Consider the following 26,651-nt stretch of genomic DNA (forward strand, 5'->3'; position numbering starts at 1 on the left):
TTCAATGGTCTGTACAGAATTTGCAAATATTTACTTTGAAAAGAGATTAGTGTTTTTCTTAGTTTTCTCTGCATTGCTTAGAAACACTAAAAAACTACAACAGCGAACTGCTACTCTACACCAGATCAATACACCCCAACAGATAATTAGGAATATATGCTATTATATTTAAAAATACCAAGTTCTTCTAAGCTGACAAACCTTAAAGATTTTACATAGAGATAAAATATTAAAAAATCTTGTTTCAACTCCACACACTTGACATCTGAATAGGAGTGATGTAATCATACTATTTATTCCATCAGTGAGACAAAATGTTGTATGGAACTAAATTTCTGAGATTTTAAATAGAAAGTCATTTAACTCGTATATACACAAAGTGTTCTTTCCACAGATATTTACATGGCAAATATGGTAGAGGAGAACCACTATGACTAAGTCTCTACAAGTATAGCATCCTTTCTGAGCTGTTCTCTCTGCTGAAAGAATTCACAGAAGCTTTGAAGTAAAATCTAGACAATTAAAGTTACCTATATTTCACAGTAGGTAAAGAAGCCATTAAATGATATTTCAGTATAAGGTTTCTGGAAACAGCTACACAGTAGAGTTTTACATCCACCCCTCTTTTCCAGCATTCATGGTGAAACTAAATCTCTTCTTAATTTACAAGAGAAATAACGGCATACGTAAAGATGTATGTGTACAATTGTTGCTCATCCTCCTCGATAGAGGCTGGTCAACCGTTCTAGTTCTTTGCAGTTGTCCATGGACATGGAATCTGCTTTCTTTCGGAGACGGTCATCTCGATAAACTTTTGCTGCATAAAGCAAGTCTGTTTCTTTAAGAAAAGAAGAAAGAAGATTTTTCAGGTTAGAAACTGAACGCTTTGCACATGATGCATTCCTCTTCTGAGCTGTCCAAAACACCTCAGGTTTAATCCTCACCCTTTTCTCTTTCTGTCTGTTCTAACTACACACGGACACCACCTGAACAGCACTGCTACAGGCTTCCCTTCACTGGGTCTTCCCAAACATTTCATCTTTTTCAGCAGTGAAAGTGGTAACAGCCTTCCAGCACCCTCACATTTCATACAGTAGTACCTGATTACAAAACAAAAGCAAAAGCTACTACTTGCATCAGGTCTCGTTGAACAAACCAAATATATACAGCACTCATTTTGCACGTTCTTGAAAGCTCTAGCATCCTCTCTGTGCCAAAAATCCATTCTGAATGTTAAGCTCATTACTTCAACTGATGCTGCTTCAGACTGCTAGTGTTCAGAGGAATTATTAAAAGAGCTCTCTCTGTTATACTGGTGTTCAACAGCATTTTAATTCATTCTTAAGTGTCAATCAATGTTGGAAAGAAGAATTTAACTGTCAAAAAATCAGAATCACAACAGGTGTTTTAAATCTCTAAAAATATAAGTCAGCTGTTTCTATAAGTAGAGAAGATCTATTAGGGGCTGCTTTCTTGAATGTCAGTTAGGGTAGTTTTCACAATCTGATAAATTGCAAATAGCAAACAACGTGACAGTCACCACCTTCAGGTTGTTATTCTTCTTTACACTAGGGTCAGATGCTTCTCCAGTCATCAAATCTTTTCCATTAAGTATTTACATACAGAAGGGTAGACCTCTTTGTGTAGTCAAGGAATCTGCTCATGCTTAACAAAGTAGGCATTTCAAGGACAAATGCTGAAAAATGGGAAAGGTATTTTTTCCCTCTTTCCCTACCCAGGTGGAGATTGTGTATCAACTAAACATCTACCTTTTCAAAGGTATTTAGACAGTAAAAATAGAAGACATATATGTGACAGGTGACACACATACCATATACCAATAAAACCTGTGTGTAATGACTAGATCACTAAAAGTAAACTGTTCTACCAAATCCACATTTTGCTGAAAAAAACGTACAAAGAATATGTACCCTTTTTCTTGTGCTGGCTTCGCTCTTGTGTTTAATTTTTGTTAACAACCATCTCTCATTATTGCAAACCATTTCATAACATATGACTACCAATCATTCACCTAGCAGCCACTTGTAGAAGGCAAATGAGATGTTAATTTCTTGAAGAGTGAGCATATTCAATCATTTCAAGATAATCAAAGGACAATACAGTTGGAAAATATACAAGAGTTTTTGATATTTATTTGTTTTATACCCAAACATACTCTGACGATTTCCTGTATTTGAAAAATCTGGAAAAAATTATTCTGATCAAATCTAGTAGTCAGGGCAATCATCTGGTAGTTCTCCCCCAAAAGGACGGGTGTTTGTCTTGCATACATGTGACTGATTGGCATAGTTTTCTGCCAACAGTTCTTCTTTCCTGTGGGCAATTTGTAAACCTTTAGAGATTTACTTGGGCATACGCAATATGTACTCATGAATACGGAGAGTAATGCCTCTGGGAAGCAGTGGGCCTGCGGCGCATGGGCAGTAGTTTGTATTTGTATACACACAGGTCAACTGTAATGAATGCATGCAGTCCTGTGCAGGCATCTGACTAACTGTGATGTCTGTCTGGCTTTTACAGCTTGGAGAAGCTAAGGGGCCATCTCAGCAGAAAGGCTGGGCATCACTGGTCTGCAGAGAGTAACGTTATGCAGAAACAGACAATTACACTCAGGTAATGAGTGAAATTTGCTTTCAGTAAGCAATTGACAGTTCATGAATGAACTTTTTCTCTGGTAGGATACTACTGAAGTTTACCAGCTGAAAGTTCAAACCATTTGGTCACAGGTAATAGAACAACAGGTTGATAATCTGGAGATGGCAGATGCTACTCAGTACTCAGCTTTAACACTAAGTTCTATGCTGCATCTCCTTCAAGGAAATTGCTCTTTGTATTATATTCAACTAGACTGGAAACATAGCTGGTGAACTAAAAAGATTGTTTTCAAAGCCTGATGTAGCCAAGGAACCAAGTCCAGGGAGGAAAAAAAAATCACTCAGCACTGGCAAAATATTAAGCACTGATTTCTAGCTTATGGTGTTCTGACATGTCATGTTGGGTGTCCTCGGTTGCCTGGAAAAGCAGTGTCATTGGTACTGTAGTCCAAGGCAGATTATCTTTTCTCTCACTGGAAACATCTATCTGGGCTTTTGTTTTATTTATATTAAAGCACCTAAGGATGATACACAATATAAAAGATGATGCCATGATAAAATGATGTGGAAGAGATTAGAATATTCAGCTTTTGTCCTGAACTTAGAGCAACTCCTTTCTCACTATCAATTCACTGTAGTCGTTTTCTAAGAAATGGTCACAGATAACAAAATGTTAGGTTAAAATTGCTGATGACTTTCAGATGGTGGTTAGGTCACAGCAAAATTAAGTGACACTCGCTGGGACAGTCTGAAGAAGTGAGAAACGGTGTGGAACCTTACCCTTGCTTTCTCATTCAGTTATATTAATAATATAAGCACTTCATTCTTGCCTATGATAATTTTTTTTAGTAATGCATGTGTTTATGAAATTAAACATATTAACAAACTTACTTTGCTGCCTCTCCTTCCAACAGTTATTACGAATGTTGGACACATAATCCTCTTCCACACTCTTTTCCACTTTCTGTAATGACACGCCTTTGTATTCATTTCTAAAGTCCTTGTTGACGTAATAAACAACACCCAGATTTTCTGTCTGCATTTTAATTGTCTGACCTGTACTTCTGCAAAAAAAAAAAAAAAAGAGGTGGGTGAGAGAGAGACTAGATGTTTATTTGATCTTTTTTATAACACAAATATACTTTTAAAAATATTGTTATTACGGAAGAACAGCACATCACTGAATTTGCCATTTCAAGACAAGTAGTGAAATGAATGGCTGTACCATCTGCCAGAGAAGAAAATACTACCTTCACCTGAACATTAAACTTTTGCTGTTTTCATCCTTAATCTTTAAAAAAACACTTTAGTAAGACACTTGTTTTATACCTCTTTAGCCACATATAAACTTTGATAATAGAAAATTACATTTAAACACAACAGAAGAAAAAACAAAACAGGTCACTATTGTGACAACCCAGTACAGGCATCTCCATTCTAAATTGTTTTCTGCAACCCTTGACAAATCCGTTTTCCTGGTGGCATTCTGCAGATTAAAAATCAAGGAGCATGCACAAACATTTTAGCAGGTAAGTATTTATACATATCACAGTAACTTAGATGCAGAAAAGAACAACAACACACTTTGGAAATAAAGAACTCTGGAAAAATAATAAAGGAGAAAAAAAGCCCTTCTGCTGCGGAGCTGAGAGCTCTAGATGGAACTGAGGGTTGTTAAAATAGTTGTGACGAGTGGGACAAGTGTGTTAGGTAGTTGCATGCTTGGCATTTTAAAAAGTTCTTTCTCTTAAGGAAAAAAACGGATCCTTCTGTACAAAACAGGTAAGTTTCACTATCAAAATCCCTTGCAAGAAAACAGAGATAGACTATCATCATCTAGAACAGGCAATTTCTCTTGTCCGTATCTACTTGATAAGGATGAGTAAGTTTGCCTTCAGGCACTTTGCTTGCTATAAGCACAGATGACTCCCAAAAGAATAATGAGCCTTAGCAGGTTTCAGCATTTGATTAAATACATTGGAGATACATAAACACCTTTATGTCATATTAAAAGATCTCCTAAACTCAAGTATTGTTGATCTCTTTTCTCCGTTACATTTGCATAGCATATTCTTAGTACACGCCTTAAAAGTTTTGTTTTGCTTCACTTCATCTACACTTTCTCTCCCTTTCCTCACTGTGGGAAATCACGGACCAACTAATGGAAGGCTCTCTAAAAGCTTCTGACTGGGAAAAGGTCATTACAACATCCTTCCCTCTGCTTTAAACTAATGTGATTCAAAATTACTTACGATCTTGGGTATAAGGCATAAGGAGGGTTAGATACCATCAGCTGGCTCAACAAGGAGACAAGGATCAGCACGATAACGGGCATCAGCTGAATGAACATAGAGAAACCTCCCTAAGGAAACAAAACAAAACAAAACAAAAAAAAAACAAGAACAGATTCAGGTATCTCATAAAATAGTATCAATTTAGCAGGTACATTTGACATAATTTAATTCTAAGCATGTTTTTCTACTTTAAGTTTCAAAAGCCACTTTGAAACTATAACCACAAATCTGCAAACACTGTAGTGTTATCTTAACTTTCCAATGCATACACAGTATCTGTAGGGTGCTGAAGCTGCAAGCGTTCATAAGTTAGCATGTAGCCACAAGACACTGTTAAATTAATAGCTGAATTCAGTCACATAGTACTCCATGTTTTAGACTCATCAATACAGTCATATGTAATTACATAGGACCACATATAATTCATAAGTACAATTCTTACTTCAGCCCAAATCAACTTTTAAATGCAAGCAAGAATTAGTGACCAGTCACTGGCATGATAGTGGCATACAGCAATAGATCTACAAAAACATGCTATTATCTTCTCAAATCTGCATGTCCATCTACCACATCAGTAAGACTACCACCTGCCAAAGTTTTTAAGTATGTAACTGGCAAGTACAAATCTTCCTCTACAGTACAGAGCTGCTGTACAATCACATCACTGAAAATGACTACAAAAAACTCCACAATCCACAGTTTAAAGTCAACGGTGCTTAAACATACATCACCCCTCTCTTCCTCCCTCTCATGTCCACTCTGACGGTGCTGATTGGGATGACTGTAGCCAGCACGACCATTAGAAAATGAGTGTACACCACCTAAGAAAAGAAATACCCATATTTAAAATCCAACAGAAACTATTTAGAGGTCAAAACAGGAGCAACAACATAGAGAATTTAACATTACCACATGATGATGCATAAAATAACCCAACTTTAAGGTAACTCACAATTCCAAAGTCATTTAAAATAAATATTTTAAGCTTTAAACCAACTGATTTACTATTTCACATACTGTAGGATCACCACAGAAACCCCAAACAATCAAACTCACATTTTAGGGATTTAGCAACACTTAGAGGAAATTTAAAATGTGACATGGATTAGAGTTGGGGATGGAGGATGTTTAGAGTAATTTTGTTGTTTTACAATGTCACAAACTCTAATGCCACTCAGAATACTACTGCTCAGAGTGTACCACTCCCATGATTACGCCGATGAATACAAATACCTGTTGGAAATGCCCCTCCAAAAAACATGTTGAATAGATCTTCTGGAGTAATATCTGCCTCACAGCCTCTGTGGAAGTTGAATCTACCATTGCTAGGGTGATTGCAAGTTTGCTCTTCGCTGCCTGTAAGGTCATACTGCTTTCGCTTTTCTGGATTACTCAGCACAGCGTAGGCATTTCCGATTTCTGAGGCAAGGAATAAAAGACAACTCTCATAAATGAAAGATAGGAGCTATTCCAGCAGGAAAACTGCAATTTCAAAGTCAAGAATAGGCAGAGACTGATGTCCTTTACTGTGTTACAAATCACCTATAGTACAACAGGGTCCAGAAACATCTCTACTTTTTGTAGCATGGTTTTTACCAGGCTTCCCAAAAACGCTATTCCCAGGCCTTTTAACCTGCTGAACTAGGCAGAAGGTGGGGCAGTTTTCTTCCTTTTTTTAGGGGAACACCTACATCTGTGGAAATTTTCTTTCTCCCTGCAACTGAGAAAAAAGAATCGAGCATTACAAGAAAAGCTCTGAAGTTGGGCAATTGCAAAGTTCAGTCAGCTCTAGCAGCTTAACTTAAAATCATCATAGATTCAGCAGGTTTCTTTGGTTGCATGTGGTGAGTGGTAACTTCTTTCAGTGTGTAAACTTTACATTCCCACTCTTGCAGATGATATTTTTCCTCAGGATTCTGAAGATTCCTTATGGAGTACATTAATAACACAAAGTTTTGCACGACGTAACGTGAGGAGTACGTGCATGCATGACAGGAACCTGTGCGCTCCTAAGGCTGTTGACACAACCTTAGCATTTAGAGTGTGGCCTGGATGCCTGTCCCGCTTCATGCTACGTTACCATGAATGAACAACTTCAGTTTTGAAAGCAGAAGGGGAAAAGCTCAGCTAGGTGTGCATGGAAAGAATCAGTGTGAAAAGACCACAAGGTCTGCCCGGCTTTACAAGCTTTGACCCCTGCTGCTGTGCACACACATAGCTCTTGCAGATTTAAGGAAAACTTCTGCTGACACTTAATGCACAATCTTCACTCAGTCACATCTTCACTAAACCTAAGATGCCCTTAGAAACAATAATAATTAAGAATTACTTTAAGTGGAGAAGAAAACTCAAAGAAATTAAGCCTGAGAGTATGAGATACACACTAAGGACAGAAAATACTGCTACAAGATTACTCTGTTACTCAGCCAATGATAAAACTTGTGGTAAAAACTTAGATTTTTTTTCAACAATTAAAAATTGAAGGCGACATTAATCAGGTGAGCAAATAAAGTGAAGACACCATACTGTCACATTATGGTCAGCAAGCTTTCTTGACTATTTGTTTACTATTTGCTTTTGATTATTTGATGCTAATTCAAAACAGATTTGATCCAAATAGAGTTATCTTTAAATAAAGGACATAAAAATGAAAGGGATTCCAAGAGATTAAAAGTGATTATATTTGAAGAAATCACAAACTTCTAACCTAAAATAAAACCTCAAGGAAGATTGCTTAATACAACAAAGGGTAGTACCAGGTAGTTTTAAGACCTAAGTACCTTGCCTGACACCAAACTCAATTCTGTTTTCTAATGTAACTTTTCCTTAAAATAAAGTAAATTTTCTTAAAATTTTGTTATGAAACTCCTTTTCTCAACTGTATGTCAGAAATTCATCAGGCACCTTTAAAGGCAAACTAAATGATACATTTACTGAGCCATACAAAGAGATGACAATCATTTCAATGCAAGAAAAATGCTAGCCTTCTTTAAAGATTAAAAATTGATATTATTTAAATATTTAAAAATAATTATTTTAAAATTATTTAGATTTTTAGTCAGCAAGATTTTCTGTTCATGCACTCATCTAGTTAAGAACCAGAAAGTGAAATTAAGTCCAAGAAATCCAACTTGACCAAAGTGCTCATTTTAAATCAAAGATTAAATAATAAGATACCAATTTCCAAGATTTCAAAGATTATTTAAAATGCTATTAACAGGGAAGAATTATTTAATTTCTAGGGCTGGAGACAATTTTATAAGAACAACACCTTTTTTAGAATAAAGCCATCACATAGCCTTATTAAAACAACAATCACTGATAAACTTTCCTGCTATGGTACATCTACTCTTCTCTGTAATTGTTAACAAGCTATTATAATTACCCCTTAAAATCTGTATGAGAAGTCTTGTTGGCATTTTTTTTCCTTTTTTTGTTTTTTTTCCCCAACGTAAGAATTGTAACTGATAAATTTTTTCAAATGTCTGAATATAAACCTCACGCAGGAAAAAATACTGAAGTACCATAGATCATTTCTTTCCGCATGACCATTTCAGACAGATTCATATTGCTTTTCATCTATGTCTGAGATGAAGCAGTAGTTTTCTTCAAAACAATTCTCCTTGCAGTGTGCAAAACCTGGCAGCCTCGGGTCAGATTAGATTGTAAATCTTGACCAAAGAAACAGTCAGAGGCAACTATTAATGGGCATTTCTCAATAAATGCTTTTGTATGGAAGAAGTAACAAAAGTACACACATGGGAGGAATTGTAACGAAAAGGTAACTTAGCAAAGCACATGATTCAGTAAAAACTGCCTTTTGCTATTAACTATTACTTTGCTATTTGAGCTTGAAATAAAAGCAAATGTCATGGATTCAAATGCATACCTAGTAAAATTCTATTCATTTCAGCAATATAAAAATGAATATGCCCATGGCAATTTTGTGTATTCAGTCTGGATGTTTTAGAGGGCTACATCAATGCTTAAACTAGAAATCAATTTACTTATCTCATAATATAATATCATTCACTACAAGCTGCATATCCAGTAAAAGCAACGCACCAACCAGTAAGTGTCACTTGTCCTTTTAAGTGTACTACTCCCATCCTAAAAAATAGCATATTTATGAGGACTGTTAATATTTACTCCATGTAACTACTGCTCTTCATTCAAATCACCATTCTTGATACAGGTTTTCCAGAAGCAAAAGTAATGGCAAATGCTATAACCCCCCCTCAAAAACCTGAATAATTGTATCGTGTGTACCGATATTACATTGAACCAACTTCAAGCGATAGACTTGCATTCAGTCAAAATGGATGACAGCAACGAAGTGCAACTGGATTTCACAAAGCAAGCATTAGTATTCTCTCTCTGTACCTGAAAATTACAGTCAATCCTCTTAAAATGAACCCTCTCCAGAAGTCCACATTATTCATCTCAACTTCTAGGTATATGCCAAAATAATAAAGGTCAAACATTTCTTTGGCTAAAAAGGTCAGTTTAATATTAGCTACAAAATACCACACTGACGATTTTATAGAATGACAATCAAACAATGCAGATGGATTGCTTTTAAACGGACAGAGTTCAATCATAAAAGAAAGTTTAAGTAAAAATTTTACTTTTAAAAGCCTCTGTTGCTCCAGGTGCATGGTTTTTGTCTGGATGGAATTTCAAAGCAAGTTTTCTATAAGCCTTCTTTAGGTCTTCTTCACCTGCATCCTTTGACACCCCAAGGACTTCATAATAATTTTTACATTTCTTTATACTGCAAAAGAAAATGAAATAAAATATTGTAACCAAAAAGATGTAATCGTAGTATGTTAGAACACAGCTGCAAATGAGGTAACACGTTGCACTGATGGAAAACATTACAACTCTCACTTTTAATACAAAATAAACAAAAAATTCCACCCTACAAACAAATAAGAAAGCCATTTTTCACAATAAGCTCAAAACTGAGCACAATAAACTATTGTATTTGAAATTACTTACTAGATACATTTATTTTGCACTACTTGTATTGTAAAACTACTACCGTTGTAAGAAAAGGTTTCTGTTTGCAGTTTTTGTAGAATTTCCTCATCTCCAATTATGTGAATATTGCTGTTAATAATGCATAAAATGAGGATTTCAAATTTACTTTGCAGAGCTAGCAGGTAGAAAGACCAGTTTTGACTGTCAACAGCAAATGTATTTTGTTCTGCAGGATATAAAACAAAACAATACCTTCCTTTCTCCAAACAAAAGTGAAGTCACAATTCATTCAAACATTCACTTTTGAGGGAAATAAGGTATGTGAGAACACCTCTGTTGCTGGGAATGCACCTGGATCTTAACAAACTTTCTGTACGTGTTTATGTAAGTTAAAAAAACATACACAGTTCCTGCAATTACAGACTCAACTCATCTCAAATGTTCAGTGAAGACTCTGAAAACCTGGAAATATTCAGTATAAGCAGTCTATGTTATATATAGCAGTCTATACTACAAGCAGTCTCACCCAGAGATGAACAGCAAAATCTGGAAATTATTTGATGATTTGTATACTTTACAATAGCCAGAAGAGAGAAACTGCAGTTGCAAGGGACTGAGAGAACGTTAATTCTGTGTAGGTAGGAAGAACTTATCAAACCAATAAATACACCTTAAAATCAATCCTGCTAAGTTTTAGGTTTTGGGTTTTTTTTTCATAAAAAGTTAAAGAGTTCATCATAAGAGATCAGAAACAGAGAAAAATAAGGCTGAACCACAGAACTGCGCTGCGGAAATGAGGCACACTAACATTTGGTGAATACCAAAAGAAAAGAGCTGGTCTGAGCAAGAAATAGAAATTACATCCAGAAATACTTTAAAAGCTTAATGTGAGTCTCTTCACATGGCTATAACTGTGTCCACATTCTTTTAAATGCACACATTTCTAGGTAAATATGGGTTTAGTGTTACAAAGACTATACACAGAGTAGCCAAGTGGAAAAAAAGGGAGTAAGCAAGCCTTTGGCAGTTTCGTGAATGAAGAATGGGGACCCTGTAATTAAGGGAATGCTAGCATTAGAAGTACAACCACAACACCGTGTGTGGTCCTCCGTAGCTCTCAGATAGATCAAACCAGGTTGCATTTGAGGGATCCCTTTTCCGGTGTAATGGAACAACACGAGCTTTTACGGCTGTCTCGGTGCAGTGCTCACAAGAGCACTGAATTGAATGTATGCAGGCAGCCGCCAACTCGAACATCCTGTGACATAAATATAGCTCATTATATTGAAGTAGTGTTTAATAAGCTGCAGTTAGGAAGCTGATAAAGCTAATTAAAAAGAATACAATAAATCCATCAACAAGAAGTAATGGAAAGAAAATACATTAAATTACACTCTGAGTACTGGAAACTTGTGTTTGTTAAGTTGTACAATTAGCAAAAATTTTGGTCCCTTCATCTTCAGCCTCAAGATCTGGATTACTTATGAACTGTATCAAAACAAACAGCTTTATTTGAAAGTCTAACAGTATCAGATTAAGATTTATTTCAAGAAATTGCTATCTCAGCATCTGGTCTAAGTTCTTCACCTCAGCTTCCTCCCCCAAAAGCATATGGTCATTTCTCATGGAAGTAACAAACATGGGAAAAAAAAAATAAAATTTACTTCTGCGCAGATCTGATATGCACATATTTCATAACACTGTAGGATGAAGAGAAAAGCAGAGAAAAAAAAAACAACCAACCCAAGGAACGTCAACCTGCTCTAATCCTCAAAAACTTGCCCCAGACTTTCCTCCCATTCACGGCCAGTGGAAGTCCCGTGGTGGACAACCCTGATGGGTAAAGTAGGAATGGCAGTTACTGATCAGAAGATGTGCAGGTCAGTACATGACTCACCAGTTTCTGACCCCACAAACTGCTTAGAGCCAGTGCACCAAACCAGAGCTACGTCTTGAGGATGTGCAGGCAGGAACCTGCTGGGTGGGTCATACAGAGCTTGCCCTCAGAAGAGGTGAATGAAACTGCTATCCCGAACCTGGCACACAAACGAGCTGTTACGTGTCAAGAAATAAACATTCTGCCAAGGTATAACACATTTCTATTTTCTCTTTGCATATCTTTGTTAACGTCTGCTTTGTCAAACAAAATATGCAAATGCACAAATATTTCCATTCCAACATTCCTGATTTTGTATGAAGCTATGACTTAGTATTTCGAGCACACCTCATTCCAAATTGCCCTCATACCCTGACTGGCTAGCCCAGGCTAAACAGCCAGCCTTAAACAAAGAAGCCTTTGTGAGTTTGTGATGGCCACCCCTGACTTTTATTCTTCCTTGTGGGTTCACGTCAGGATGGGCCCGCTCACAGGAACACTGCCTGCCACAGACCTGCCACTGATCCTCCAGACCGGGTACACTGCCCTCCTCGTTGCTGCACAGGACGAACCCTGAGATATGCGACTCCTGTTCACTGCCTGGCCTTCAGACCTTCATCTTCAGATCTCAAGCAGGTCAGTGCTGGCTCTTACAAACCCCAGCAGCAAACGCAGTCTGCAGGTACTCTGCCGGACAGCCCGAGGAGCACTGCTGCAGGTCACTTCATAGTGAAGCACGTGGACCACGCAAGGCAATTTTGCAGAGTTTAGCAGGACTTTGGATTAGTTAGATCAAACTTTAAAGCTAAAGTACATCAAATGATTGTGTAAATACACAGAGGCCAAAAACTGTGCCTGTACCTGGAATTCTCAGCAATGACTTTGTGCTATGAAACCCTCACTACACCCTGACATTACACAAGAGTCTTGCATGATTCTTTTGTCACTTCAAGGCAAAAAGCAATCCTTACAGGGTAATGGCTCGGTTCTTGCCCCCTCAGCAAAGTCCGAGTAGTTTTGCACCAGAACTCCTTCCACAGCAGCTTTGCACTGGGGAAGGCAGCACAAGTGAAGATGATCAGAAGGTGCTTTCCAATTAAACAAGTTTATCAGTGTTTGTGGTGTACCCATGAGAGGCAAAACTTGAATGCATCGCAAATCCAACCTGGTAAGCTGGTTTAACTAGCAGGACAAACTGCAGTGGATCACCAGGGCAAGGCACCAGACCCTCCTGTCACACATGGGCTGTGCAGTCACCAGGCTTCTCTGACACCGCTTCCTCCTGCCTCTACCTTCAAGAAACGGGGACCGTGGGCTTGGCAAAGGCTCTCCGAGACTTAAGCCTTCTTCCCTCAGATTGCCACCATCCCTGTAAGAAACTTCTCTCCAGCTGCTGGGAGCTGTTGGAAGCCATGGCCCACTTCTGACCCCTGCTCCTTAGTAGAAGCAGGCCTTTTCGGACATACTCCTCACCGCTTGTCTCCAAGCCAACTGATATTGTAGGCTGAGGCATCACTATCCCACGCTGCCACAATCCCTCGCCTGAACTTTGAGCTGTCCTGTGGAAATATGGCTCATGAGGGACGGAGGGAGCAATTGTCCACTTGTCTTCCCACTTGTCTCCTGTTCCCAGTCACGCAACAGAGGCCAGCAGAGGCTGGGAAAAGTGAGAGGAAAACCAGTGGATGTTTTAGAAAAGGCCAATCGCTGATGTTAGTTGTGGCTTTTATCCGCATCTGAAACCCCGGTCCTGTAGCACTTGCAGCACGAACTAGTAGTTTTCCAAAAGCTGCATTTCTAACTGTTATTTTTGTTTGGTTTTGCTGCAGTTAAGGCACAGTAATCCGCGGTGCTTATTTACTTGCATATGTAAACCCCACACAGATGTTTCTTTTTAAAATTGCAACTTGCTTATGGACTGCACCCTTTTGTATTGAACTGGTGTTTGTTTGCTTGTTTGTTTATTTCTGGCTTATTTCAAAGTTGTTGCTTTCAGTGTCAGTTTATTTTTGTGAACTGTGATTCTTGTATTTTTCATTTCTGGCTGGATTACTTCTATTTCAGAATCACTCTGAAGTTCCTTCTGCTCTTTAGCTGATTTCTGCCCTTGCTGAATTGTTAGCCCCCTGCCAGCACCTTGGCAATATCCTTCTGGTTAACAGATTCACTGTCTGTTTTAGGAGGGCACGAGTGCCGGATGCTCCTGAAAAAATATCTGACTTTTTTGAAAGCGGTCTTCTCAAACTGCACCAGAGTAAGCAATGGCCTACATTCATTCACAGCCTGTTGGCAGAGGAATCTTGTCATGGCTTGCAAACCTCCACCATTCCTGCTTGCAGTAGACAAGCCACCTGTGGCAGAACTGCCCAGCGAGCTCTGCCTGCTGCTGCGCTCCTCGCCCTGCTCTGATGGCAGAGCAGGTCCAGAGACGTCTGCTTTCATCCGCAGAAGTTCTGGGGCTACCACCTCTGCTTCTCCTGTGCCTACAAAATGATGTGATCCTATTGCTTTGCTCCTTGTTCCACTGCTCGAATCTACAATTCAGATTAGGTCAACAGCTTTTATCAGGTTAACCAAACCTGCTTGCATTTCTGCATCAAATACCTGCAGTGATCAGTAGCTATGGATTTTGGTTACTACTACATACTTCATAGGGCCTTCCAAAACCTCTGCGTGCACGCATAGGGATGGCCCCAAAGACAAATACTTTGACCACAATCTCCAAAAGCTCCTGCTGGGAGTCACAGTTATTTCTCCCGATGGTAATCTAAACTGAGCAGCACAGCATGCAGCAATGTGAATGCCAGAGATAAAGAACTGCGCAAAAGAAAGCTACGCTGACTACTGATCCCAGTGTTTAGCAGAAAAATGTACTAAAGCACAAACCAGTTTCTACATAGGCTCAAGTTTCCAAAGATGACGGAGAGCCTGAAGCAAATGGCATCTTGCAGCTGAATTGGGAATGTGCCAGTCACAGTTTGGATGAAAAAAGTGTGGTCTGCAACAGGTGTTCTACATTGGAAAGAGGGGCATCTTCGTGCTGCTGTTGCAGAGCTCAAGCTGTTATCAGCATACCCCAAATACGTCCCAGACATTTCAGTTCCCTGTTTTTCTTACAGATGCAACACCACGTTAGGGTGCATGTCTTGGTACTTAGTCTCTGTACTTACTCTTAGTCTCTGATACACTCACTCAGTTTGTTTCTCCTGTGTGTATTAAATGAAATATTCAACTCCATGCTCACATTAGCATACTTTCCTCCAGATTTTAAGTTCTTTTCTTAACTGTAAGGTGTGGCTTAACTGTAAAAAGTGTACATTAAAGCTTTCTGACAGTGTATCTTCTGTGCCACTTCTCCATGACAGACCTTGTAACTGATTTCTACCTTGACTTTCCCAACCATTCAACTGCATGTTTCAACGATTCACAGCGGTTCTAGAAGCCTAATTAAAGGCATGCCCTGATTTCTTTCTTTTTAAAGACCTGTTGACTGCTCTTATTATTCTATTTTAATTATCTTCATGACCCCGTGTTAAAAAAAGTAACGCTATATCTTTTTGCTGAGTTTGCAGAAGTCTCTGCAGAAGGCCTGCAAAAAGTCACATGGCTTACATTCCTTACATGAAATGCGTAGAGAGAATTTTTTGGTTTGCTCGGTGAATTCAAGTCAAGTTGCTGATTAACTGTTGACCAGTGCTGGATGAAATTTAATCCTGCCTTGCACGGTTCCTACAGAACTCATGCCTCTGGCAGGTTGTTTTGGTTCTAGCTCAAAGATCCAAACAATAAATAAATAAATAAATCTTTCCTGTGCTCTCTTCCAAGGGGCAGGCACTAGCAGTGCAGGAGAAGCAGTACTCCAACAAAGCTTTCACAAGACAGCAAACCAAGTCCAACATATACTACTCATGGAAGTTATTTTTCAGTTCTCAGAAAGGTAATCTGGAATGTATGCTTTAGCTTCTTTACTAAAGAGGCGCTGGACGTCACATGAATTTTAAGATCATTTAAAGGGAATCTTTATAAAGCGTATGACCTATCTACAGCTCCAAAACATTTTTATTCAAATTATGTAGTAAAAGATAACACACATTTAACAGCATAAAAAGAAATGTGAAAAATTAATACTCAGCAGGCAATTGTTTCTTTTATTTATTTTTAATTTCATGCTAGTTCACAAAACCTTTCCAAAGTATCTGCACACTTGGTATAAGAAGGCAGATATACTATGAACAGAATTTGCTTGAAAGTGATTAACAGCTCTTTGACAACTGTAATCTGTAATAATCAACACTTTTCCAGTTAAGTAAAAGAAAAATAAGTTTACATTTTCTTTCTTACACAGATGTTTCATCTCTTTATCTCAGTAAAAAGTGCCAATAACCTATATTGAACATTTAAGGAATTGCTTTAAGTATAGACTGCAGAAGCCAAATGCAAATCTCCCTTTTTTGCCATGCGTGTGATTCTCACGCACTTATCTTGACATTGCTCAGACAGGATTCAATTGCCTAGAGACTTCTAGAGCACTTGCTCTGAAAACACATTAAACCTACTGCCGGTCCTAATAGATTTCTGCTCGCCTCTTGTCAATCATTATGACATGCAGGCCACCTAAACTGTAATGGCAACTTGATCCAGCCCCCGGTGACAAGATAACCACCATTAAGAAAAAGATGCATGCATGCAGATGGTGTTTCCACAGAATTTCAATTCAAAAATAACAAGGTGCTTTTGAATATCTCAACCTTCAAATTGTCCCACTGCAACAGTAAGCTCATTTCTTACAGAGATCAGAGCATCACCCAGCACTTATGCAATCAGTGGGGAGGTATTGCATCTTAGGCTTCTCCCTGTCGAGTAACTTGTTTGCAAGCTCATGCAATGCTCTAGAAAAGTGTTATGATAGCTTGCTAGTAGTGATCAGCGTCCCCTGTGTACATGAAAAAATAAAAACAGCACTCAGGTGTTTGTTTGTACTCGTATCTGCCCACACTATTAGAGTAACCCTGAAAAGCAATGCAGTTTAATTAGTTATACTGATCCAAGTGTCTTCACTAAGCTTCTTAAATCTAAAGCAAATTTAAGATTTCTGGGCAACTCTAGGCATGCCAATCAGTGATTCAAGCTGGAGAGCTCAGAGCCATCCCTGTCCTACTGCTCACTAGTGCCTGTAAGAAAGGGTTGTACATGGCATGTGTAGTTACATCTGGAACACCTCCTCTCAAGTCTATACTGAGTTACTAACATGGAACCAAAAATTCCTAGAGAGAAGAATACCTGAGGATAATGACCATCTTTCAAATCACAAGCATACAGAACAATTTAGTTTGATGGACTCAAATTCATTGTAAGGTTCAGAATTAACAAAGAATTGAAGATTGCTTACCTTGCTATTTAAAAATATAGTTTTTCACAGGAAAAAAACAGAAATCAGGCATGAAACAAAATTAAACCCACCTTTTTTTCACACAGCATTTCTATAACCAATTCAAAGCTCTGAAAACTGTTCAGCTGTGGTAAGGCAGAAGCATATGGTGGTGACAAGCTTGACTCTCTAAAGAATACCCTTCCCAGAGGGGCATGTTTCATTTAACTGGAAAAGTCTGGGGCCCGACTGAAGCAATAACATATGCAGCCTGTCATGTTTCCAACTAAAAAGCTCATTCTCGCTGTGGTTTAAATATGAGCTTCCCTTCAGCTATCATCACTGAATGTGTTATATTTTTCCATTAGGTTTTAGCCCACTGTTTGTATTTAATACTGTTCTCCTTGGCAAGGAAAACATTTTCTTCTTCTTCACCACAAATTTTTTAAGTGGCGTGTTGATGTCACTAACAGACAACGTGACAAACTCTTCAGATGTTCCAGCAAGACTAGAGATTTGCTCTGCTGATTACTGCACATCTAAACTAAAAGGCAGTCTTTCTCCAAAGGTTTATTAACTGCTCTACTAAAGGATGCATCACTCGGACTAACGTCAAGATACTGTTTTAACAGCTGATTTTCTATGTTGTATGTAAAATATAAACAAACTTGGGCTACTCTGCAAGCTAGTACAATTGCTTATTCGTAACCACCCCCTGGGGGTGTGTGCGCGTGGGGGGGTGTTAAAACCCCAAATTTTTTATTCACAAAATAAATTGTTGAAATAGTCACTAAATAGTCACACTAATAGTGTGACGTGGGTGAATACCTCTGGTTCTGATCTCCCCAAACTGGAATAATTTTGTCTGGTATCTAGTAAGGCCCTTCAAGGAAACAATCCCATAAAAGCATACCATGGAGAAAAGCTGGCTCTATAGCATCATTTTAGGCAAGACGAAGTAGAGAACATTACTTTCTCGTAAAACAAATAAACAAGCAAACAAGAAACAACTTGCAGGCAGCCTGATGTCAAAGCAGACTGCAACTCAGAATGGCGTGTCACGGGGGAGTGAATACTGGCAGTAATACAGCCTTACTTGTAGCAGCTTTCTGGAAATGTGTTACATGTCTTAATCTGATCTAAGCCCCATTTTATGGAGGATTTACTTTCTGGATATTTTGGCTCACAAACGTGTCCACGGCCTCACCTGCATGCACACATACCGCAGCCAGTATCTCAAGGTGGTTGAAAATCCATGTGCTTATTCAGAGTTTACTTTAGATGTACCATGAAGGTCAACTATATCAATCAACCAGGGAGATGATGGTAAATGACAAGTTTTAGTAAATAGCCACAACAAGAGGATAATCATGAGAGATGCTGTTTTCTACCTGCCTGAATACAGTGCTGCTGTATCAACAAAGAAAGGCGAGTTTTTCCTCATTGGCAGCACAGCTGAACAGATTGTTGAACGTCAGGAAAAGATCCCAAGACAATATTAACAGCAACATACATTTCACATCAAAAAATTAACACACAGATTTGTGTTCTGCACAATAGGTCAATCTACACAAACTAGGAGATGAGGACCCTTTGATTTCCCTTCTTTGAACTCCCTTGAAAATATCTGGGCTCTGTTTATCTGAAAATAAAGGTGGGTTTTGAGGTGTGCAGTTTTTTGAGGTGTGCAGTTTTAGAGTGGCCACATCAACATCTCTTTAGCACAGAAAAAAAAGAGCACATCTCAAACAGTGTTTTTCTCACTCCTACTGACAACGAGCGTATAATGATCACGTAACATAAGAGTTACTCGCCTCAGAAGGACATTTCTATTGATCTTTGTTTCTTTTCTCACATCCTCCTTTTCTGCTGTTGTCCCATCTTAATACTATCATGCTACATGAAGTCCAGACAGTTTACAAACGGTGTTTAGACTATGTGCTTCCATGTTTCTCAGGTATCTGTACTTCCAGAACAAAATAGTTTTTAACACTGTTCTAAGACCAGCCTGAACAGCAAGATTAGCTTGACAACAGACTTTTAAGAGTAAGTACGTAATGCAAACTTAGGTAGCTGAGTATAAAAATATTTAATAGAAACACTGTCCTGCAAGTTGTACTACAGACTTTTCATCACTACTTCCATTTACCATCAGATCTGCTTAATAACTATTTTGAGTATTTTTTTTTTTTAATTCATCAAGGTTATTTTATGTAGATGGGCATCACCTTTCTTGCAAAGTGACAGCGTATCACGCTGTGTTTGAACACAGTAAAACTCTCCCTTCTAGTTACGGTTCAGTACAGGTAACTATTCTCAGCTATGCTTGAATTTTCTTTTCCTTCTCTTGATGCTACCTCTGAAAACGTAAGCACACAACACACAGAATGAAAACCAGCGGTGTGTTTAAGCAAGGCCATACCTGAATACTCCTTCCATTTGGTCTTTGGTGTAGCCTTTCCCACTTTCACTCGCAGCAGATGCATTGCTCTCCTTCGTGCTATTGGGCTTACTTTGATCATTGCTACCGGCTGGTTTTCGGCAGTAGGCGCCTCCCGCAGCAGTACTTCCATTCTTCGTAATAGCTTCCAACAAAACTGTAAAACAACAGGATATCGTAGTGTCATTACAGGCATTAGTAATTAAGTCAGGGCTCTCAAGTATCTTAAATGGGAGCACTACATCGTAAAAGACTAGCTGCTATATTCTCCTTTCTTTTCAATCATCACTTTGTACCACAAACGTATCTGAAACCAGTCTGCAACTCCTTTTCATGGCAAAACTATGGAAAAGCATTTCAAAATTCATGGTTGGAATTCTCTCAATCTCTGTCAAGGTAATTTAATACTGGAGAGAGTATCTCCAGGTACTCCATCTCCATGTGTCTTAGAGGCACTGAACGCATTCTTTGGGGTGAAAACATCAAAGTACCTGAATAAGCAACTGCAAACAGAAAAGAGGCACAAATATAACACCCTAAAGAACCTGACAGTTACTCCACCCAGAGCCCAAACCCAGCTCCTGGTTTGCCTAAGTAGGCAAACTTGTCCTGACAACAGATTTATTGATATTTATGACACAATAATATTTGGTGATATTTATCTGGTTAACAGCCTTTAGAACCAAGAGTTATGGACTTTACAGCAAAACTGACAATTCATTTCCATTGTTTCTTTAACAAAATAAAAAAAGATAAGTAACGTATAATGTCCCAGGGAAAAGGCCGTGGCACCTAATCCAAACTAGACGGCAAACTCTGGGCTTCATTTGCGCTGAAGGTGCAGGCTTCTGTTGGCAGCTGCTAAGGAAAACAGGGCTGTTCAGCTCCACGTCTTTCCCAACAAGCAGCCTTGGGGTTACCTCATTACCTCTAGTAAGGTCACAAACAAGAGACTTCCTGATTAAATTCAAGCGTGACAGAACACATACACGCTTAGAGGAAACGGAAAATAGGTAGCGGGACTGAAGTACCTCCCTGCCTGTGGAACAGGGGCAGGCCTCACGTGAATGTCAGCCATCTTGGACTCCAAAATAAAGGCTGCTTCATTACACCGGTGTTAATGCTTTCAGACAACACGAAGGCAGCATCCTTATTCCAATGCACAAAGAATGGCTTAGGGCATGGGCTCAGTTCCTGAGCCCCAGGATGGATGACTTGACTAGTGTTCACAACCTAGCCCACGCTTATCCAGGGAAGCGAACAAGAACCCCTACATCTCAGAAAAGCATTGATAACGTCTCGTCATGGCAAGAGTGATGAGAACCAGAAAGATGAACCCACGTTTTTGTCAGACTGGAAAATTGCAACACACCCTACTAGGGGTTTCTTCAGCGTGTCAGCTGCTGCATCATACAGGTATTTGTAACCTGAGCCGTTAGTGGCCACAAACTGATGTTCTATACCCCCCTTCAGACAACACTAGCTGAAATTTCAACTATTGTTTGCCCCAGGTAAATTGGGACCAGTCAACTACACCCAACTCTTGATTCCTCAATCCTGAAAGCCAGTGTACTTTTGCTAGATCTTTAAATCCTCTCTCAGATCACAGAAGGAAAGATCTCAAATACAGTCATTTTAACAAATCATCAGACATGAAGTTGCCTTCTTCTTTCTGGATATAAGCCTGCTTTCTGGGGGCATCCATCTTATCAATAAATCAGAACCAGTCCCATTCTAACCTAGGGGACTGCACAAGAAACATAACGTAGATAAGAGGTTATTAAATAGCCTCTCTTTACTGAAGAGACAGCCTTCCAGAGCAAGATGGCAAACTACATAGCATTTCATAAACAAGCAGGATTTAGTGTCATTAAAAAAGATCCCACTCATCGTGAAAGCATGTTGTAGCTTTACTGTTAAAAAGCATTTTCCTCTAGAAGCTAATGAGAAGAAGCCCGAAGGACTTTCTCCTAGATCTAATTAAAAAAATTCTCTTCTGCTTAGCACGGTCTCTCCCAAAGCAGCAGCAAACTGGGATCCTACATGTTCCAGCTTGTACCTCAGAGAAGCACAGGAAGGAAAAGGAAGCAGAGCTTTGTTTAAAAGGAAAAGAAGCACTTTTCTGAGACGTGCTTCTTAGAGCTCCCGTTTGCTTTTACTTAACACTTTGCTCACGACCCGCTGGCAGCATCAGCCCGAAGGTCTGCAGGCAGACAGCCCCACGCGGCCCGACCAAGACAGCCAGCTGATTTCAGCGCCGGTCTCGCGTTCGCGCCTGCCTCAGCACGATTCATCAATGGTCAGGTCAGGCTTTTCACTGCGGAAATAAAGACGAGGCTCACATTTATATGCTGGTTTGTACACTCAGGGGATGTTTTCACCACAGACGAAGTGAGGTTCTTGAAAACAGGAAAGCTATAGTTGCAAAAAGGATTATAACTGAAGCACACATCTGAGTAGCTGCAAGCTGCCTCTAATACCATCTGGTACAGCAGTTAAAGTTCTCAGGTCAGTGAAGTAATAACTAATCGAGAATAGAGATGTGAACACAAGTGCCCTCAAAATGAAGCGCTTGCAGACCGGATTTGCTCCAGATAAGCGATAAGAGAAAGCAAAATTATTCTTTTTCTATTTTGTGACCTTCAATATTTAATAATGGTATAATGTGGGATGCTACCGATCACGCCACCCTGACTTACCCTCTATAAACAATGCTTAATGAACAGTTTTGCAAAGCCTGTCTTTGTACCTGTATTCCTCTAGAAAATCCCCATCCCTACGCTAACGCTTGTGCAGTATCAGAAGCACTAATAATGGTAGAAACGCAGATACAGGCAACAATTTGCATTTCTAACCTCCAGCAACTCCTCAGAGCAAATCCAGGCGGTAAGTCTGTTCAGGAGCTGCCTTGCCTGCGCTATGCTTTCAACACCACTACTTCCTAAAAACCTTGCCAAAGCTCTCATCTACGTAATGGAGCTGCAGTGCCGAGGAGACAATCTAGGACACTCGCAGAAAGTAAGCGTTATTAAGGCAAATCCGTAAGCGTTAACTTTGCAAGCTAGCAGGACACAGCACACACAAACATGCTACTGCTCTGCGCTGAAAAAGAAAATCCTACAAAGGGTCTGGAGCTGTTGTTTCCTTCAGGTAAAAATATTCAGTTCATATAGTCACAACAAATTTTGACTCATCCATAAACTGGTGGTGGTAAAACCAGATGTTAGAATGGCACTACTAACAGTGTATGAAAGAGAAATTTCAGAGTGCACACAGGTGTTTTAAAATAGGATATGCAAGGAGTCAATGATTTATTTTCTTGGCAGGTTAAGACGATGAATCTCACCTCCAAGTGTACGAAGGCTCTCTTGCATGCACTGTTACTCATTTCTGAATGAAAGATCTTCGCACTGCATCTGATTCCACTGTGGATCAAACACGACTCCTGTTTCACTAATGGAAAGAACAGCTGAACTTCCTTCTACTAGAACACCACCCCCCAAAAAAATGAAGCTCACATACTCCTGAAAAGAAAGGTTTGCTTTTAAAGGCAGCATCAGAAGCAGTGCAAGAAATCTTGAGAAGCCCTGAAAAATAAAGCTGTCCGTAATGTCATCTGGTGCCTTCAGCTCCAAGCAGAATGGCGCATATGTTTGAAAAGGAGATCATCCTTTGTTATCTTTAAATCCACTCTTACAAATCTTTTCCAGACAAGCAATTAGTTTCCATTCAGTTGCAAGATGAATCACTATCAAAATCATAATCAAACTTAATATTTTGATTGAGCAGCTGAATTGTACAACAATTTTCTAGCAAAAAGTGACGTCAACATGAACGGTTCCTATGAAGTCATCAGCTAAGTGCCACTGAATAAACACTGACCTTCCACTTCACACTAGTAAAGCCTTAAAATAGCACCACCGCTGCAGTCAGCGCATTTCAGGCTTTGTTTAGCAAAGCTAAACTTCATTGAGGACCGAACTTTAAATGCAAATGTTGCCAAAAATAAGCCATGTAATATAGTTTTAGAGATAACAGTTAAAACCTGCTCTACGCCCTTTCGCAATCAACTGTAACACGAGGAGGAGGAAGGTCCCACCAGTAAAAAAACAAAAGCCAACTCAGCGCTACCATTCTCGCTGCTTGTATTACCGATGGAACATCATTTATGGAACGGTGGGCAATTATTCCCAAACTGACACTAAAGGTATGCCCTATGGTGAATTTGTGACTTCAGAGAGAAACTGGAAAGAAGTACCTCCTAATACATATCCCAGAGAGAGAACAAGTGAGCACAAGGGCAACCAGGGCTGTCGTATCATCCTTTCACCATAGAAAACCAACCCTTTATGGGGTTTTACGTCTGTAAAATAAGAATTTGTGTTAGAATTAAGTCAGAAACCTCAACTATTTTCTTCTCCTGTGTATATGCTATGACACAATTTTTAATTATCTAATGAATTACTGTTTTCTTTTTTTTTTCCAGGTGGACCCCTAACTTAATTTATCTAAAAGGACAATGAGATAATGAAGCAGGCATTTCATCTATTCTTTGTCCCTGTAAAATTCCAGCCCTGATTTACTGCACAGTTTCCAGTTCCCGTCCTGAGAACAGGATATTCTGTGTCTTTGCAGCTTTCTGCACTCTTAACAGGCCAGTTTCAGTGCCTGACAAACTTAAACAAACTCAACGAGTTGGTGTTATTTTGGGAGGAAATGGGATGACTAAAAAAGAATTACCAACCTCCACGGCTAGCGAACTGAAGCATAGAGATATTATAGGTTTACAGCGTCCCCTAATTTCTAAGTACTTAGCCTAGGGCCTGATTTTTTCAGTGGTATTAGGGCATCTGCAATTCTCATTAGCTTCAGATGGAGCTTTAACTGCCCACCAGTTCCACAAATCAGGCCCTTGTTTCAAGCTGAATACCTGGAAAACGAAGCACAAACAATTAGCTGCCACTAATGGAAACAGAGCGGAGTGACTTACTTAACCTCGCAGAGAAATGCTGTGAGGCACTTAGTGCACAGTTCCCCAGATCACAGGCCACTACCACAACCCCAGGACCATCCTCTTTTCACCAGATCCGTACCTCATTTGTGACACACTTTGCTAATTTCCACAGCGAATAAAACAAGTGTCCTACAGACAATAGCCTAATTAGCCATCTATTTCTTGCTCTGAATACTTTGCAATGGTGGTTACGCAGTAGCGGTCCTACTTAAAATAAAAAAAAAAAAACAGAACAAAACACAAGATCTCAAAACAAATCACATGGAGATGTCTTTCTGTTTTCCCAAGAGCTACTCTATCTCATTTTGGAGGCAAAGGGTAGTAATAAGGTACGTGAAGCAGACAAAACCAGTTGTGCCCTTTGGTGGAACAGGCTGAATTGGAACCCTCAGCCTTTGTGGCCCACACAGATTCCAAAAAGCTGAACACTTTTCCATGCATGTCATCATCTCACGCTACAGAAATTTAGGGGAACACAGCAAGCTTCTGTTTGCTTTCATTTCTGAGGAGTACGTAAAGCGGCAAGAATACAAACAGTGCCACATGCTTGATCCAAACAAGGCAGCAGAGTTACCTTCTTTCTGCTGATTTACCAGCCACATCCATCCGGTCTTGCAGGGAAAACAAACAAACCCTACGTGCTATAAAAAAAAGAAGAGCACGGATGACACCTTAGCTTATTGCCTATGTGTAAGAGTTGGGAGGTAAGAGAGGATGGAAAATGGTCACTGAATCCCCTCGCTTGACATCTAATGATAAAAAAGGCCTCACGTTTACCATTTCTGGAGCGTGGCTTTGGGGCGAAACTGCAACTGGAAGCACTCCGGGATGTGTTTTGTCCCGCAGCCAGGCCCTTAGGTCAGGGCAGGGCATTAGGGGCAGCCCTTCCTGCCTCCCCAGCGGCGCGGACACCCGGAGCGAGCACCGAAGGAGCGCCGCACGTCGCCGCGCTCCCCGAAGGCACGGGGGGGGGACAGGTGAGCGCGGAAAGCCCAGCGTGCTCCTTGCCCGGGAGGGCTTCCAACGGCGAGAAGGACGCTGAGCTGGGGGTGGCAGCCCCGAGAACCGGGAGCTCGGCGCCCCGTTTCCCCCAGGGCAGCACAGCCCGGCTGCCGCCTCAGCCCCCAGCCCGCAGCGGGGCCCAAAGCAGCGGCCGGGCCGCGGGGAGGCCGCCGGCCCCGGTCCCGGTCCCCACCCCCCCCCCCCCCGGTCGGGGGCCTCACCTCGGGCCGTGTCGGTGGGGTAGAGCTTCTGGGCCTTGCCGAGGAAGCGGAGGGCGCGGTCGCGGTCGCCGGCCTCCAGCGCCTCCCTCGCGATGCCGATGCACTTCTCCGCCTCGTCCCGGTTCCCCTCCATGGGCTTCTCCTTCCGCCGCCTCCGCCCGCCGCAGCGCAGGGAGAAGGGGCCCGAAGCCAGAGCGGGGCCGGGCGCGGGGCGGCGGCGGCGGGGTCCCCTCGCTCGGCCGGGCCGGGCTCGCCCTGCCCTCGCCCCTCGCCCCTCGCCCCGCCGTGCCGCTCGCTGCCGGCCCAACCCGCGGCGCCCCGCGGCCCGGCACGGCTCGGCTCGGCTCGGCCCGGCCCGCCGCCTGCTTCCGGGGCAGCGCCGCGCATGCGCCGCCCCCCGGCCCCGGCAGCACCGGGGGAAGGACCGGCAGGGACGGGCGGAGCGGGGGGGGCACCGCGCTGGAGGCCCGACCTCACCGGGCTGCCCGCACGGGAACGGGGGGGGCGCAGAGCTCGCCTCCCCCCGCCGCTGCAGCCCTCGGCCTCAGGGGGCACGAGCTCCCCGCCCCCAGCGCGGCCCGTCCTTAAATAGCGGGCTCGCAGGGAGCCAGGGGTGCGAATAGCGCCCCGTTAGCGCCCGAGCGCTGGGGGTGCTGCTGCCGCGCGGTGAGCTCCAACCGCAGCTGTGCCCGTGTCCTTAAGTCATGGAGCCTGGCACCTAACTGTAGGGTTGCAGGCAGAGGGAACGCTTTCCAGCCCACACCACTGCAGCCAGGCAGGCTTTGCCTTGGCTGTGGGAAAACAAAACAAGTGTCAAGGAGGAGGTACTTGGCTGCTG

The 26,651-nt window shown here is 41.0% G+C and overlaps 1 protein-coding gene across 2 annotated transcripts; it reads right to left on the reverse strand.

The window, feature by feature from the left end:
- Nucleotides 1-270: 270 nt before the first annotated feature.
- Nucleotides 271-26,175, reverse strand: DNAJB14 (DnaJ heat shock protein family (Hsp40) member B14). 2 transcript variants are annotated; one of them, XM_048066416.2, is made up of 8 exons: nucleotides 25,814-26,175; nucleotides 19,559-19,733; nucleotides 9,538-9,683; nucleotides 6,143-6,328; nucleotides 5,636-5,730; nucleotides 4,868-4,977; nucleotides 3,507-3,679; nucleotides 271-838 (listed from the first exon to the last, which is right to left on the reverse strand). In XM_048066416.2, exons 1-8 carry the CDS (start codon nucleotides 25,944-25,946, stop codon nucleotides 714-716), a joined length of 1,143 nt encoding a protein of 380 aa, XP_047922373.1. In that variant the 5' UTR covers nucleotides 25,947-26,175; the 3' UTR covers nucleotides 271-713. The 2 variants fall into 2 exon arrangements, with proteins under 2 accessions (XP_047922373.1, XP_066852505.1); XM_066996404.1 differs by lacking the exon at nucleotides 25,814-26,175 and adding an exon at nucleotides 25,165-25,207.
- Between the last annotated feature and the right edge of the window lie 476 nt (nucleotides 26,176-26,651).

The sequence above is a fragment of the Anser cygnoides genome, chromosome 4 (assembly GCF_040182565.1).
Source record: "Anser cygnoides isolate HZ-2024a breed goose chromosome 4, Taihu_goose_T2T_genome, whole genome shotgun sequence".
Lineage (NCBI taxonomy): Eukaryota > Metazoa > Chordata > Aves > Anseriformes > Anatidae > Anser > Anser cygnoides.

Coding starts and splice junctions, on each gene's coding strand:
- DNAJB14 (XM_048066416.2), bottom strand. CDS start 25,946: ATGGAGGGGAACCGGGACGAGGCGGAGAAGTGCATCGGCATCGCGAGG. Junction 3,680..4,867: donor TATGCCTTATACCCAAGATC/GTAAGTAATTTT, acceptor TTTTTTTTGCAG/AAGTACAGGTCAGACAATTA. Junction 839..3,506: donor TTGGAAGGAGAGGCAGCAAA/GTAAGTTTGTTA, acceptor CTTTTCTTAAAG/AAACAGACTTGCTTTATGCA.